This window comes from Mustela nigripes, chromosome 5 (assembly GCF_022355385.1).
Source record: "Mustela nigripes isolate SB6536 chromosome 5, MUSNIG.SB6536, whole genome shotgun sequence".
NCBI classification, from domain to species: Eukaryota; Metazoa; Chordata; class Mammalia; order Carnivora; family Mustelidae; genus Mustela; species Mustela nigripes.
Window position 1 is genome coordinate 43967298 of NC_081561.1, and position 15894 is coordinate 43983191.

The 15894-nt window shown below is 34.9% G+C and overlaps 1 protein-coding gene across 1 annotated transcript in view; it reads left to right on the top strand.

Annotated features, from left to right (window-relative positions):
* Positions 1-15894, top strand: part of EYS (eyes shut homolog) — a 1640601-nt gene that overhangs the window by 1419406 nt on the left and 205301 nt on the right. Inside the window, 1 exon segment of the mRNA XM_059401541.1 lies at positions 7750-7858. Coding sequence (XP_059257524.1) covers positions 7750-7858 — 109 coding nt within the window.

Sequence of the window (15894 nt, forward strand, 5' to 3'; positions counted from 1 at the left end):
TAAGACAATTTTATAAGAATCAGCCATCACTCACTGTAACACTTGTAAAAAAATGACAGGGATGCACAGGACTTTCTCCTGAGGAAAAAAAAACTTGCCCTTTGCTTCACTTGTCACCTAACAAAAATTAATCTCTCCACATGCCCATTTCCTCAGATTTGTTTTTTGTTCAAATTTGGTAAAATAATCTATTATCCAATTGATTTTTTTCAAATGCTATTTCAACATGGGAAACTTTAGTGCCTCAAAATATATGTGTATGTGGTTTTACGTGTTGAAGTGGAAAGAAAGGATCAGGTATCGATATTTTCAACTCCTGAGGTTTGATTGTTTACTCCTTGGACTGGATACAAATACACCCCAAGATTGCTAAAAACAAATGAACTGAGCCAATAAGTATTAGACTTGAAGGGTAAAACTAAACACTACATGGTATTTGTGAACTGCATATGTGTGTAGATTTTAGGGGTAATAGTCTTGAAACCCCCATTTATCATTAGAGTAAATTGATTCAACCTAGAGCTGTGAACTAATAGAGTATGAATAAAGATTTCCTACTGAAATTCCAAATTAAATGCCAACATTGAAGCTAAGCTTTGCAAGTTAATGCCCTTGTTCTAAGTGAGTGCTTAAATCCTACTAAGAAATATTCAAGAATCTCAGTGGTGTGCTGGTGTTTTACAACCACATCTTAGAGTGGAAAGGGTGGGATAGGGATTGATTGATTTGTAGCTTTTGCCAATTCCCAGGCATAAATACTCCCACTGTGGCCAATTTCAAGCTACCAACATGAATTCACAGATGTGGAATTGAGAAGGAATGCACAAAACCAGCTCTCCTGAGTCATTGCTAGCCTTCTCTAGCATACCACTGAAGCTTCTTATCATTGCATTCAGAGAGGTTGTCAGGTCAAAAAACACAACATTTCTGGATGCAGATTATAGTTTGTATAATTGTAATAGTCATTATGTGAATGTTTCTACAGGATAAAGAAAACAAGGGAATTCTGGCCGCCTATACTTTTACAGATGCTACCAGGAGACCATGAAATCTGTAGATTATGCTGCCTGTCCCATTGCACATGAATTGGATAATGTAGTCAGAAGTAAAATCACAGTTTTTGGGATATCTGTGATATCTCATGACAGCTGGTTGGGTGTTCCCTTGACAACTGCTCTGGTTAATCAAGGGTGTAAATGAAGTTCTTGCTTCAGCGGTCTTTAGGCATCATTGCAGACTTTCTTTAATATCAGTGCTTCACAGGATAATGGCTTGGTTTTCATGGTAATTGATTATTAAGATATTTGGGCTATCTGCCAGTCAGAGGAAAGGCTAAATAAAATAACCTAAAGCCAGTGACCATCTCATGACAATCATCTAGGGACACGAAGACCTCATTGACAGCCACCCATCAGAGGTTATGCAGCTTTCCTTGTCCAAGCTGCTTGCATGGCCAGCCTGGCCAGCTCTTTGGTGCTCTAAATAAAAAGGGATCCTTCAAGATGCTTTTGGCGTTGTTTACACTGCTTTTGTTTGAAAAAGGGCCTAACAGTGATTTTTGTGCCTGATCTTTTGTTTACACTCTTTTAACATATAGATTATGCTGAGTCACACTGACAGCCTCAAACAGTATGGCTGTGTTGATAGAGCTGTATGAAACCATCATACTCTTTTAAACAGCATCTTCTTAAATCTGCTCACACAGCCATGACAATCATATTAGATACATGAACTGGTAAGGAAAGCTGTATGTCACTGGACAGTTTCATCCATACTGCCTGATGTATAATCTTTTAAATATATTTTCCCATGTTTTCCTGTTGCAAACAGGGAGCTAAAACAATCACACTATCAATTAGATCCTATCTGTGGGGACCAGATGCCTTTCAGTGCCTCCATCTCTGCCATGTACCTTTACTGCCATCTGCTGATAGGAGTCTCCCATCTCAGCCATTCTTATGCAGAGCTAACTCTCACAACTCAACTGAAACCTTGGGCTGAATACAGAAATCACAGGGGTTAACAATTAACATTAACCTCTCTCAGTCCTAAGTGTAGCCTGAAAGATTCTTCTAAAGGAAGTTCCAAGCTAGAGCTTAATGTAAATACTATCCATTCACTTCAGAGCAATACTTAAATTTGGTAAACATTAGGCTGATTATTATTGGTCAGAATAGTTATTAATTTGGAGATTCATTTAACTACTATCTACATTACAAGTTATCCATATAAAGAACGCATTCTTTTACATTCATTTTTGAAGTCTAATTTAAGTAAAGAAAGAAAGAAACTTACTAGCAGAGTTAATCATGTACAGAATTTCAAATAGACAAGCTAGATCATTGCTGGTTAGTAGCCAACCTAGTGAGAAGAGGAAAGAACATATTTTGCACCTAAGGAAGCATTCAGTATTACCATCAATTTTGCAATATTCCCTAGAAGCATTTGGTGCTGTTTGGTTGTGTTACTTCTATACCATGCCTTCAAAATTCCATAGCTACTGCAATTATGCATGAGCTATGTTTTGTGAGCCTTCAGCATGGCACTACAAGGGCCTTTTAAAGCATTTAATTTCATTATGGTGTAATGCCAGTGACTCATACAACTCCCAGATTTGACAAATCAAACATAGGTACCTTAGAGAAGAAAAAAAATCCATACTTCCTATTTCTCTCTGGAAGAAAAGCAAACCACTTTACTTATGTGCTTTTGAAATGTGCTACTGAAAAACAAATTGTGAACAGATACATTGAAATGCCTTTAGTGCGCGCGCGCGCACACACACACACACACACACACACACACACACTCAACCTGATACGGACAAAGCCAAAGAAATTAGTCCTTCCAAATTTAAAGCAAAACTATAAAGGAACCTGCAGATGGCTTATTTTTCTTCATTTTGCCCTTCGCAGATTAAAGATAACTTTCTATTTACATAGCCTTCAAAAATAAGGGACTCAAATTGATCTTTATTGTTGTCATTTCTTATTATAAAAAAAAAATAGACTTCTAGTCAAGATGAATCTAACCTCACCCTTGCACTCTTTTCCTTAGTGTCAAACACATAGCAATAAGATAGAAAATTTTAAAATACACAACTTAAAATATAAAGGCACGGTTAAAAACAAAATAAACATCCCACCAGACAAGAAACAGACAAAAATGCGAAGCAACAAGAGCTAATACTGCAGGCCAGCCAAGGTCTAGGTCTAAAAAAAGGGAAGCTCAGCTCCCATAAAGGAGCTAAAACTACTCATTCAAGTATACATGTGATATTTGTGTCTACCTATCTATCTATCCATCTGTCTGCATGCAGAGAAAAAGAGACTATCACCTGGGATTCTGATTTTTAGCCAACTGCCACCCTAGGAAGAAAACAGAATGCAACCAAAACATCATGAGCAAAACTGTACCAAGCATCTTTTCAGCTCTGACTGAACGTGTGAATACCTTCAAATCGCTATAGGACAGAACTGTGAAGTACACATTATCCAAGATTTGGGTTTAGATCCTCAGAAGATCAGTGGGGTTCCCATTAGGCAATCAGACTTAGGTACTGCAGAAGAGGCACAACAAGGAGAATGGAAGTGGGGAAAAAGAGAAAAATAAAAATACTTCTCACTGAAAATGAGCCTGCACTACACAATATCAGAACACACGGTAAAATTGAGAAAGGAACCAAGCAAATCAGCAAGTAGAATATGAATCACTCTAGATAAAATCCTTCTTATGGAAAAGTCTGACAAAAAGTTTATTTCTAGGATGCTAGAAAGCATTAGTGAAAGAATAGTTCATTTTAAAGGAGAAATTATAAAAGAAGAATAGGCACAAATTAAATAAAAAATTATAAAAAAGATTCAAAATCTCGGGAATAAAAGATCATATTCACTGAAATTTAAAACTCAGTAGACAGAATAAATGATCCTGGAGACTGCTGAAGAAAAAATTGGTGCCTAGGAAAAATACAGGATAGAGAAATTAAGAAAGCATTTTAATAAAGTGAAAACAAAGGACACCTGGGTGGCTCAATCAGTTAAGCCTCTGCCTCAGCCCAGGTCATGATCTCTGGGTTCTGGGTTCAAGTCCCACATCAGGCTTCTTGCTTAGCGGGGAGCCTGCTTCTTCCTCTACCTCCCATTCCCCCTGCTTGTGCTCTCTCTGTCTTTCTCTCTCTTTCTCTCTCTGTCTCTGTGACAAATAAATAAAAGTAAAATCTTTAAAAGTGAAAACAAGATTAAGAAATTTAGACAACGGAGCCTAGGTGGCTCGGGTAGTTAACCTCTGCCTTTGGCTTAGGTCATGATCTTCAGGTCCTGGGATGGAGCCCAGCTCCATGGGTATTCTGCTTCTCCCTTTCTCCCTGCTTGTGCTCTCTCTGCCGCTGTCTCTTCTTATCTCAAATGAATAAATAAAATGTCTTAAAAAATAAGAATTAAAAATTAAAAAAGAAATTTAGATAACAGTTTAATAGGCTTCCACAAGATGTCTAGAAGCAGAAATTTCAGAGGCTGTCAGAAAGCAATGCAGATGACCCTAGAACAACATAGGTTTCAAATGTGTGGGTCCACTTTGCAGTATTTTTTGACAAGTACAGTAAAGTACTATAAATATTATTTTCTTTCCTTATGATTTTCTTGATAACATTTTCTTTTCTCCAGCTTAGTTTATTGTAAGAATATAGAATATAACACATAAAACATAAAATATGTATAATTGACTGTTTATGTTAATGGTAAGACTTCTAGCAACAGAAAGCTGTTAGTCAAGTTTCAGCCTTTGGCAGGGAGAGGGTTATCTCTAACCTCTGTGTTGTTCCAGGGTCACCGTACCTAGCAAGAAGGTAGTCTACCTGGAAATAAAACATGGAATCCAGGAAAACAGAAATAACATCAAATTATTTTTACTTTTTTTCTAAAGAAAAATGGAATTTGTTTTTTATAAAACTGAATTTTTCTTTTACAAGGTGAAACTTAAAATTATTTTATGTTCCATGTACAAAATATGGAAAATACAAATAAGCGGGAAAAAAAAATTAAAAGGCATCTGCATTCTCAGCATGCAGAGATAGCCACTGTTAATATTAGTGAAAGTCAACCTGTTATTATCTCTATGCATGTTTTTTATAAAAATGATGTATCACTCAAATTGTCCTTTTCTCTTTTTCTAGTCTGTACAAATATCTTTCCATACCATTAATTAATATTCTGCAACTCCTGTTTAAGAGCTGGGTAGTATTCAATTACATAAAAGTACTTGATTGAACAATCCACTCCCCACAGTTTACATTTTTACAACCTTTCACTTGGTTATGCATACCCTGAACTTCCAGTTTGAGCATATTTTCTAAAACTTTAAAAATAAATTGTCTTTTCCTAGTCAGAAGCCTCTGCCAAATTGTTTAGCATATCTAAAGACTATAAATATAAAGAATAAGAATGCTAAGGACACTGCGGAAAAAACTGTCTGTTTTGTCAGAATTTAGTTTTTAAAATAATGCAACCTAAGTATTTGATTTTGAATCCCATTATAAGCAATATTAGTAGAAGTAGATGAACACTTCAACTTGACTGTGTAATTTATTTTCATAAAAATCTCTTTAGAGATCCCTGTCCAGTCAGCAAATAATTGCTTTAACTTTGGATTTTAATATTAGCACTGAATGATTTATGTACATTAAATAATGTGATTCTCACTAACCATTTATGAGCCAAAAATGATTATCTCCCTTCTGTGGATAATCACACTTTAGGGAAGAAAGGTTAAGTGGTTTGCCTAAGATCACTCAGCCAGTCAATGGATTATCTCAAAATATGATCCTCAAGTCTTTAAATCATTAGACTTGGCTGGCCTCAGCAATACTTGAGAGGCATAAGGGATATGTACTTAGATTTTTCCTCAAATGATTTATGTAGCATAATGTCTAATTTGTTTATAGAGCATTTTTTTTTCATTCCTTATCGCACAATTTGGTCTATAAGCAAATATGAGATTATAAAAATGAAAAGGATAATAATCTACATGTAGAAAAATCTCTGGTAGAATTAGAGTATCAATTTCCAAAAAAGTGCACAGACCAAGCTGACAATAGAAATCAACCATTTGGTGGAAGGGTCTGGGGAAGAAATGAAGGAGATAACAGGACGCAAATAGAGTAGAGTGGCTTCCTTCTATAAAAACTGCAGTTCATCGTTAGATTTTTAACAAGCATTCAATGAAACAAAAAGAGATCTTACTATTTCTTAATAAGGACATGTGCATTCCCTAAGAAGTATTTCCTCCATTTCCAGTATAAAGCATCCGTACAGATCTACCTGCACATACCAACTATACTGACAAATGTGTTTCCTAGATCCCTATAATATGTAATTCACATAAATGGGACGCTCTAGAGGTCATTCCTAGAACTGAAGAATTTTCAACAGTGCTCTTGATCAAAATTCGAAGTGCCTTTGGTAAACTAGAGCAGAAGCCAAAAAAAAGTAGCAGAATGATGTATTAAAAGGACCATATCAGCTTTGTATTTCTAGATAAGGGGGAAGAGGAAACCAGCTGTCTTTTTTGAAGCAAGGAAGGGAAAAAGGAAATTCTGGTTTGTATTTCCCACTCAACTTAGACTCCAAAGTTAATTTTAAGAAAAAAATACTGATAAATTACTTAACCAATGATTTTTAACAAAACTGACTTTTTCTTTTAAAAGTAGATTTACCAACTGATCCTGGTTTGCTTAGCACTTACCTAGTTTTAGCCCCAAGAGGTCCTGCATCCTGGAAAAGCTCTCAGTCATGTGCAAACTGGGGGAGTTGGTCAAAATTAAAAATAAAAATTAGGTGTGTTCATTGTCTAAAATGTAGCAAATACAAATAAGTGAAAGCATTTTAAAAATGAAAGCATTAAAATCATTCATGTTTTCAGTATGCAGAGAGCCACTTTTAATATTAGTGAATGTACTTCTAATATCTCTGTGGAATAGACTTCATAACAGTACAAGTTACTATTATTACATATGGCAAGTGACCGGGTAATATCATTTGAATTGTCTTTTAAAATTCTATTTAATTTTATGCCAAGTACTTTAGCATGTATACCTTTTCATCTGATTACATCACTCTATAAACTGTGATAAATTTTCAGTTGTGTATTGGTCATTCCCACTATTCATTCTACAAATTCCCTTAACCTTATACTATTCTTTATCTCTGAGACACAGGACCAGCTAGTACATTAGCAGCATGCTTTCTGAGTTCTGATAACTGTATCACAGTGTAATCTCACTGCTCAGGGGTATGCAGCCTTTCATTTCTTATTCCATTTCTATTTCCCCTGTAGGCCAGGGAGGGGAAATTTCTACCTAGGCAGTTTAGCATCATTTAACATTGCTGCCACTTGTCCAGCAGTCTCCCTACATGAGTGAGACCATATGTCGACCGCAGTTAGCACTAAAAATTTATTATTACCTACTTATACAGAAAAGCTCTCTTTGTTTTGTAGGGGTTTAACTTTCTGAAAGCATTTCCAGTCCTGATTTAGAGACAGAAAGAGAGAAGGAAAATAAAATTTCAGTGTTAGAAAAGAAATATATCTTTATCTATCCTAAAATGTTCACACTTGGTTGGGGCCATATTTCAGGACTATTATGATCCACAAAGTACCTCTGTCGTTGAAGAAGTACTTACCATCCATGTGCGAAGTTACCCTGTTCTTGCCAGTTAACACACAGAATAATGGCCTCTTCTGTTTTATTTCTAGCTACACAGTCCCTGTTGGCAGCCCTCGGGTTGCTTGCATGATTGAAATGACTGCAGATGGAAAACCTCCAATACAGAAGCAAGACACAGAGACACCCCATGTCTCTCAGGTAGTTATGCAGATAGCCAGTTCTAAACATTACTAAGTGTGCCCTCAATATCTAAAATAAGTATTTCTTTTTAAGTTACACTAATCATATTTCTTTATTGAACAGATTCCTTGTAAAAGCTCTCAACAAAACACCGGAATTTTCATCTCTGATACTTTAGGTACAATTAAATCTATTTAATACTGCCTGTCGCTATAAAAGTTGCATTAAATTTATCAAGAAATTGATTTTCTTCTCACACTTTGCATATAATATGTTATGCTTGATTAAGAAAAACACCACAGGAAAGGAGAAGAATTAGCAAGTTACAAAATAGTGCTTAAAACTTCCATTTTTATAGGATATGGTAGTGCTTATACTGTGCTATTAAAAAGTCTCTTGTCAGGGAATTTTTCCTGGAAATATCGAATGAAGAAAATTGAAAGCAAAAAGGATATTTGTCCCTCCAGAGACCAAGCAATTTGCTGAATTCTTTTAATTTTAATGATGTGGTTGGTTACATGCTTCTTAGTATGACTTTATAGAAATACATTTAAGATAAAGAATTCCTGGTTCATTTGATCATCATGGAGAGTTAATCTGTATAATTAGAGCTCCAAAGTGCTAATTTTGGTGCACATTAGAGCTGGCAGTGTATAAGGCCCTAATGAACTGGAAATCTCATTTTATTTCCATTTTTTCTACGTATTTTTTTTCTCTTATTGAGTGTATACAAGCATCCTAAAGAAACACATAAGAATAGCTAACATTTGCATAAGCACATTATATTTTCCAAATTATGACCATGTATTTTATCTCATCTGATCTTCACAAGAACCCTCTAAAGTAAGAATGAATATCTCTTTTATAAGGTCGTATCTGATAAAACTGAGTATCAAATGTCCAAAATTTCATAGTGATAATGAAAGAGACTTGATTCCAGATTTTCTGATTCCCAACGTGGTTTTTTGTTGTTGTTGTTCCTTTATAGTACACTTTATTTCATTTTCTGCTCCAGCAGAGTGAAAACTGTCAAGTGGATTGTTAAGGTAGGAATAAAATTGGTTTTCATTTTGAAGAAATTAAAAAAAAAAAAAAAAAAAAACTCCAGACTCTTAAATACAAAGAACCAACTCGATGTTGCCAAAGGGGAGGCAGGTGAGGAATGAGTACAACAGGTGAAGGGGATTAAGAATATACTTACTGTGCTGAGCACTTAGTAGTGCATAGGATTGTTGAATCATTACATCGTAAACCTGAATCTAACATTACACTGTGTATTAACTCATGTCAGTTAAAAAAAAGTCATGCTAGAGTCCAAGATGGCCAAAATATTTAGATTCAAGGCACAGACTATTCAAATGGTGGAAAATCTAGGAAACGCTCATAGTTTAAAGCAGTTAATGTGATTTTGTCTCTACCTATTCCCTATAGTCATCCTTTTTTATATTGAAAGTTCCATATTTTATCATGAATAACATGCAATATGCTACAGACAAAGGATCATAGGGGGAAAAAAAGAGAGAAGCAAACCGAGAAACAAACTCTTCATTGAAGAGAACAAACTAAGGGTGACGGGGTGGGGGGGTAGGTGGAGGGATGGGTGAAATCGCTGTTAGGGATGAAGGAGGGCACCTTTGATGAGGACCAGGTGTGGTATGCAAGTGTTGAATCACTAAATTTTATGCCTGAAACTAACATTACACCATGTTAACTATAATTTAAATAAAAGCTTCTGTAAAAACACACACATTAAAAAAAAATGATCCTCTTTTCAGCTCTTTTCAATAAATACTCATTAGTGGAATTTTGGGATCATATAATATGTACATTTTTAATTTTTTGAGGAAGCTTCATACCGTGGTACATAGCTAACACACAATTTTTACATTCCCACCAACAGTGCACAAAGGTTTCTGTTTCTTCACATCTTTGTCAACGTTTGATATTCGCTGTTGTTTTTTTTTATAATGGCTACCCTGGTATTTCATTATGACTTTGATTTGCATCTCCTTGATGACTAGTGATGTTAAACATCTTTATTATATATCTTTTGTTTATTTCTGTGTCTTTGGAGAAATGTCTTTTCAAGTCCTTTGCCAGTTTTTTAGTCAGCTTATTTGTTTTCGCTATTGAGGCATAAGAATTCCTTATATATTTTTGGAGCGCCTGGGTGGCTCAGTGGGTTAAAGCCTCTGCCTCCAGCTCAGGTCATGATCCCAGGGTCCTGGGCTCTTTGCTCAGCAGGGAGCCTGCTTCCTCCTCTCTCTCTGCCTGCCTCTCTGCCTCCTTGTGATTTCTGTCAAATAAATAAATAAATCTTTAAAAAAAAAAAAAAAAGAATTCCTTATATATTTTTGATATTAACCCTGTATCAGATATTGGTTTGTAAATATTTTCTCCTATTCTGTAGACTGCCTTTTCATTTGATTGATCATTTTCTTTGCTGTGCAGAAGCTTTTTCATTTGATATAGCGCCCCTTGTCTCTTTTTTTGCTTTTGTTGCCTATGGTTTTGGTGCTGTATCCAAGAAATCATTGCCAAAACTAATGTTATGAAGATATTCCCCTTTGTTTTCTTCTTCAATTTATATAGTTTCAAGTCTGATTTGTAAGTCTTTAATCAATTTTTAGTTGATTTTTGTGTATAGTGTAATGGTCCAACTTCATTCTTTTCCATGTTGGTATCCAGTTTTCCCAAAACCATTTGTTGAAGAGACAGTGCTTTCCTCATTGTATAGTTGTGGCACCTTGTCAACAATCATTTGATCATAGTTGCACAAGTGTATTTCTGTTTTCTCTACTCTGTTCTGTTTGTATATATGTCTATATGCCAAAGCCATCTTTGTTTTGGTTACTGTGTATTTGTAATGTGCTTTCAAGTTAGGAAGTGTCATGTGTCCAGTTTTCCTTTCTCAATATTGCTTTGGCTATTTGGGGTCCTTTGTGATTCCATACGAATTTAAGGATTATTTTTTCTATTCAAAAAATACCATTGGAAGTTTGATAAGGATTGCATTAAATCTGTAAATCACTTAGGTAATATAAACTTTTAATAATATTAAGTCTTCCAATCCATGAACACAGGAAGTTTTTCCAGTTTTTTGTGTCTTCTTTAATTTCTTTCAGCAATGTTTTACAGTTTTCAGTGTACAAGTCATTCATCTCCTTGGTTAACTTTATTTCTAAGAATGTTACTCTTTCTGATGCTAAGTGAATGGGATTATTTTCTTAATTGCTTTCCAGATTGTTCATTTTAAGTATATAGAAGCACACTCATTTTTTATGTTGATTTTGTATCCTGCAACTTTGCCAAATTCATTTATTAGTTTTAATTTTATGTGGACTCTTTGGATTTTCTGTATATATTATCGTGTCATCTACAGAGATTATTTCCTTTTATTTCTTTTCCCTGCCTAATTGTTCTGCTAGGACTTCCAGTACTATGTTGAATAGAAGTACTAAGAATTGGCACACTTGTTTTCTGCCTGATCTTAGAGAAAAAGTTTTCAGGTTTTCACCATTGAGTATGGTATCAGCTATAGGCTTATCATATATGGCCTTTATTATGTAAAGTAATTTCCTTTTATTCCTAGTTTGAGTCTTTTTATAATAAAATGATGTTGAATTTTGTTAAATACTTTTTCTGTATCTGTTGATTGTGTGATCCTTATCCTTTGTTCTGTTAATGTGTTGCATCACATTGATTAATGTTTTATGTTGAACCATCCTTGCATTACAGGGATAAATCCCACTTGGTCAGGGTATATAATTCTCATAATTAAATGTGCTCAAGTTTGGTTTGCCAGTGTTTTACTGAATATTTGCATCTTTATTCATCAGGTATATGAGCTTGCAGAATTTTTTCTTGTAATGTCTTTTTCTGTCTTTAGTATCAGGAAGATGCTAGGCTCAGAGAATGGGCTTTTGGAGTGTGCCCACCTCTTCAGTTTTCTGGAAAAGCTAGAGGATTGTTATTAATTCTTTTTTAAATATTTTGTAGAATTCTCCTCTGAAGCCATCTGTTACTTGACTTTTGTTTGTTGGGAGGTTTTTGATTACAGATTCATTCTCTTATTATTCATCTGTTCAGATTTTTTATTTATTCATGATTCCCCCTTGGTAAGCTGTATGTTTCTGGGAATTGATCCACTTCTTCAGGGTTATCCAGTTTGTTGCTGTGTAATTGCTCATAGTTATCTCATAAACCTTTTTATTTCTGTGGCATCAGTTGTAATGTCATCTTTCATTTCTGATTTCATGTGAATCTCCTTTTTTTAAATTATTGTAGCTAAAGGTTAGTCGATTTTGATTTTTTCAGAAAACCAACTTTAGTTTTACTGATTTTTTTCTAATGTGTTCCTGTTCCCTATTGTATTTCCATTCTAGTTTTTGTATAATTTTAGTCTTTCTGCTAACATTGAACTTAGTTGACTCTTCTTTGTCTAGCTCCATGAGGTATAAAGTTACATTGTTGATTTGAGATCTTTCTACTTCTTAATAAAAGCTTTTCGAGCTATGAAATTTCCAGTTACTGTGCTTTTGCTACATCCTATAAATTATGGTATATTATGTTCCATTGTCTCAGGACTTTTTCTAAATTTTTTTATTTATTTTTTGAACCATTTCTTCTTTGAAACAAGAGTGCATTTTGTCTAATTTTCACATACCGTTGCAACTCGGGGATTGGGGTGCCATCCCTCCATGCAGTTGAAATCCATTCATAATTTTGACTCCCCCAGAATTTAACTATTAGCCTACTGTTGACCAGAAGCCTAACTGATAATGAAACAGTTGATTAATGCATATTTTTATATATATTTATATACTATATTTTTATAACAACATAAGTTAAAATACTATTAAGAAAATCATAAGGAAGAGAAATGTATTTACAGTACTCTATGTGTGTGTGTGTGTGTGTATTTATTTATTTATTGGAAAAAATCTTCATAGAGTGGACCTATTCAGTCCAACCCATGTCGTTCTAGAGTCAGCTATATTTGTGAATTTTCCATTTTTTCTTCTGCTATTGATGTCCAGTTCCATTCCATTATGTTTGGAAAAAATAATTGATATGATTTCAGTCTCCTTAAATTTGTTAAGATTTTTTTATTTGTAATCTAACTATAATCTATCCTGGAGAATGTTCCATATGTGCTTGAGAAGAATGTGTATTCTGCTGCTGTTGGATCGAATGTTCTGTATGTCTTTTAGGTCCATTTGTGCTGCAGTGTTGTTCAAGTCTTCTTTTTCATTTTTATCTTCCAGCTGGATACTCTACTCATTATGGAGAGTGAGATATTAAAATCTCATACTATTATTGCATTGCTATTTCTCTCTTTGGTTTTGTCAGTATTTGTTTCCTATATGTGAGTGAGCTGACATTGGGGCATATACATTTATAATTTTTAGATCTTCCTAACCAGCTGACCCTGTTAATCATTATATAATGTCATTCTTTGTCTCTTATGACTGTAGTTGACTAGTCTGTTTTGTCCAAATAATGATAGCCATTCCTGCTCTTATTTGGTTACTATTTGTGTGGGATATCTCTTTCCATTCTTTCACTTTCAGGCTATATGTGTCTTTTCTTTTTTTTTTTTTTTTTGCAGGCTATATGTGTCCTTAAAATTGAGTTTCTTATGGATAGAATATAGTTGTATTTTGGGATTTTTTTTAATCTTTTTTTTCCACTCAGTCACTTTATGTATATTTTTTATTAACATATAATGTATTTTTAGCCCCAGGGGTAGAGGTCTGTGAATCGTCAGGATTACACACTTCACAGCACTCACCATAGCACACACTCTCAACAATGTCTATAACCCAACCACCCTCTTCCTGTCCTCCTCCCCCCAGCAACCCTCAGTTTGTTTTGTGAGATTTAGAGTCTCTGATGGTTTTTCTCCCCCCCGATCCCATCTTGTGTTATATTTCCCCTTCTCTACCCTCCAAAACCCCCACTTTTCCTATCAAATTCCTCATATCACATAGATCATATAATAATTGTCTTTCTCTGATTGACTTATTTCACTCAGGATTATACCCTCTAGTTCCATCCACATTGTTGCAAGTGGCAATGTTTCATTTCTTTTGATGGCTGCATAGTATTCCATTGTATATACATATACCACTTCTTCTTTATCAGTTCCTCTGTTGATGGACATCTAGGTTCTTTCCATAGTTTGGCTATTGTGGACATTGCTGCTATAAACATTCGGATGCACATGCCTCTTCAGATCACTGCATTTGTATCTTTAGGGTAAATACCCAGTAGTGTGATATGCTGGGTCCTAGGGTAGCTCTGTTTTCAACTTTCTGAGGAACCTCTATGCTGTTTTCCAGAGTGGTTGCAACAGCTTGCATTCCACCAACAGTACAGGAGGATTCCCCTTTCTCCACATCCTCACCAGCATCTGTCTTTTCCTGACTTGTTGATTTTAGCCATTCTGATTGGTATAAGGTGATATCTCATCGTAGTTTTGACTTGTATTTCCCTGATGCTGAGTGATGTGGAGCACTTTTTCATGTGTCTGCTGGCCATCTAGATGTCTTCTTTGCAGAAATGTCTGTTCATGTCTTCTGCCCATTTCTTGATTAGATTATTTGTTCTTTGTGTGTTCAGTTTAATAAGTTCTTCATAGATTTTGGATACTAACCCTTTATCTGATATGTCATTTGAAAATATCTTCTCCCATTCTGTCAGTTGTCTTTTGGTTTTGTTGACTGTTTCCTTTGCTGTGCAAAAGCTTTTGATCTTAATGAAGTCCCAATAGTTCATTTTGGCCCTTGTTCCCCTTGCCTTTGGCGATGTTTCTAGGAAGAAGTTGCTGCGGCTCAAGTCAAAGAGGTTGTTGCCTGTGTTCTCCTCAAGGATTTTGATGGATTTCTATCTCACATTGAGGTCCTTCATCCATTTTGAGTCTATTTTTGTATGTGGTGTAAGTAAATGGTCCACTTTCATTTTTCTGTATATGGCTGTCCAGTTTTCCCAACACCATTTGTTGAAGAGACTGTCTTTTTTCCATTGGACATTCTTTCCTGCTTCGTCAAAGATTAGTTGACTATAGAATTAAGGGCTTATTTCTAGGCTCTCTATTCTGTTCCATTGATCTATATGTCTGTTTTTCTGCCAGTACCATACTATCTTGATGATTACAGCTTTATAATAAAGCTTGAAATCTGGAATTGCGATGCCACCAATTGGCTTTCTTTTTCAACATTCCTCTATTTGATGTCTTATCTGGTTCCATATAAATTTTAAGATTATTTGTTCCATTTCTTTGAAAAAAATTAATGGTATTTTGATAGGGATTGCATTAAATGTATAGATCATTTTAGGTAGCATAGATATTTTCACAATATTTGTTCTTCCAATCCATGAGCATGGAACATTTTTCCATTCATTTGTGTTTTCCTCCATTTCTTTCAAAAGTACTTTATAGTTTTCTGAGTACAGATTCTTTGTCTCTTTGGTTAGGTTTATTCCTAGGTATCTTATGGTTTGGGGTACAATTGTAATGGGATTGACTCCTTAATTTCTCTTTTTTCTGTCTTCTTATTGATATATAGAAATGAAACTGATTTCTGTGCATTGATTTTATATCCTGGCACCTTACTGAATTCCTGTACAAGTTCTAGCAGTTTTGGAGTGAAGTCTTTTGGATTTTCCACATAAAGTATCATATCATCTGCAAAGATGAGAGTTTGACTTCTTCTTTGCCAGTTTGGATGCCTTTAATTTTTTTTCTGTTTTCTGATTGCTGAGGCTAGGACTCCTAGTACTATGTTGAATAGCAGTGGTGATCATGGACATCCCTGCTGTGTTCCTGACCTTAGAGGAAAACCTCTCAGTTTTTCTCCATTGAGAATGATTGTTGCTGTGGGTTTTTCATAGATGGCTTTGATGATATTGAGGTATGTATCCTCTATCCCTACACTTTGGAGAGTTTTGATCAATAAAGGATGCTGTACTTTGTCAGATGGTTTTTCAGCATCTATTGATCTATTGAACCATCTATGGTTCTTGTTCTTGCTTTTATTAATGTATTGTAT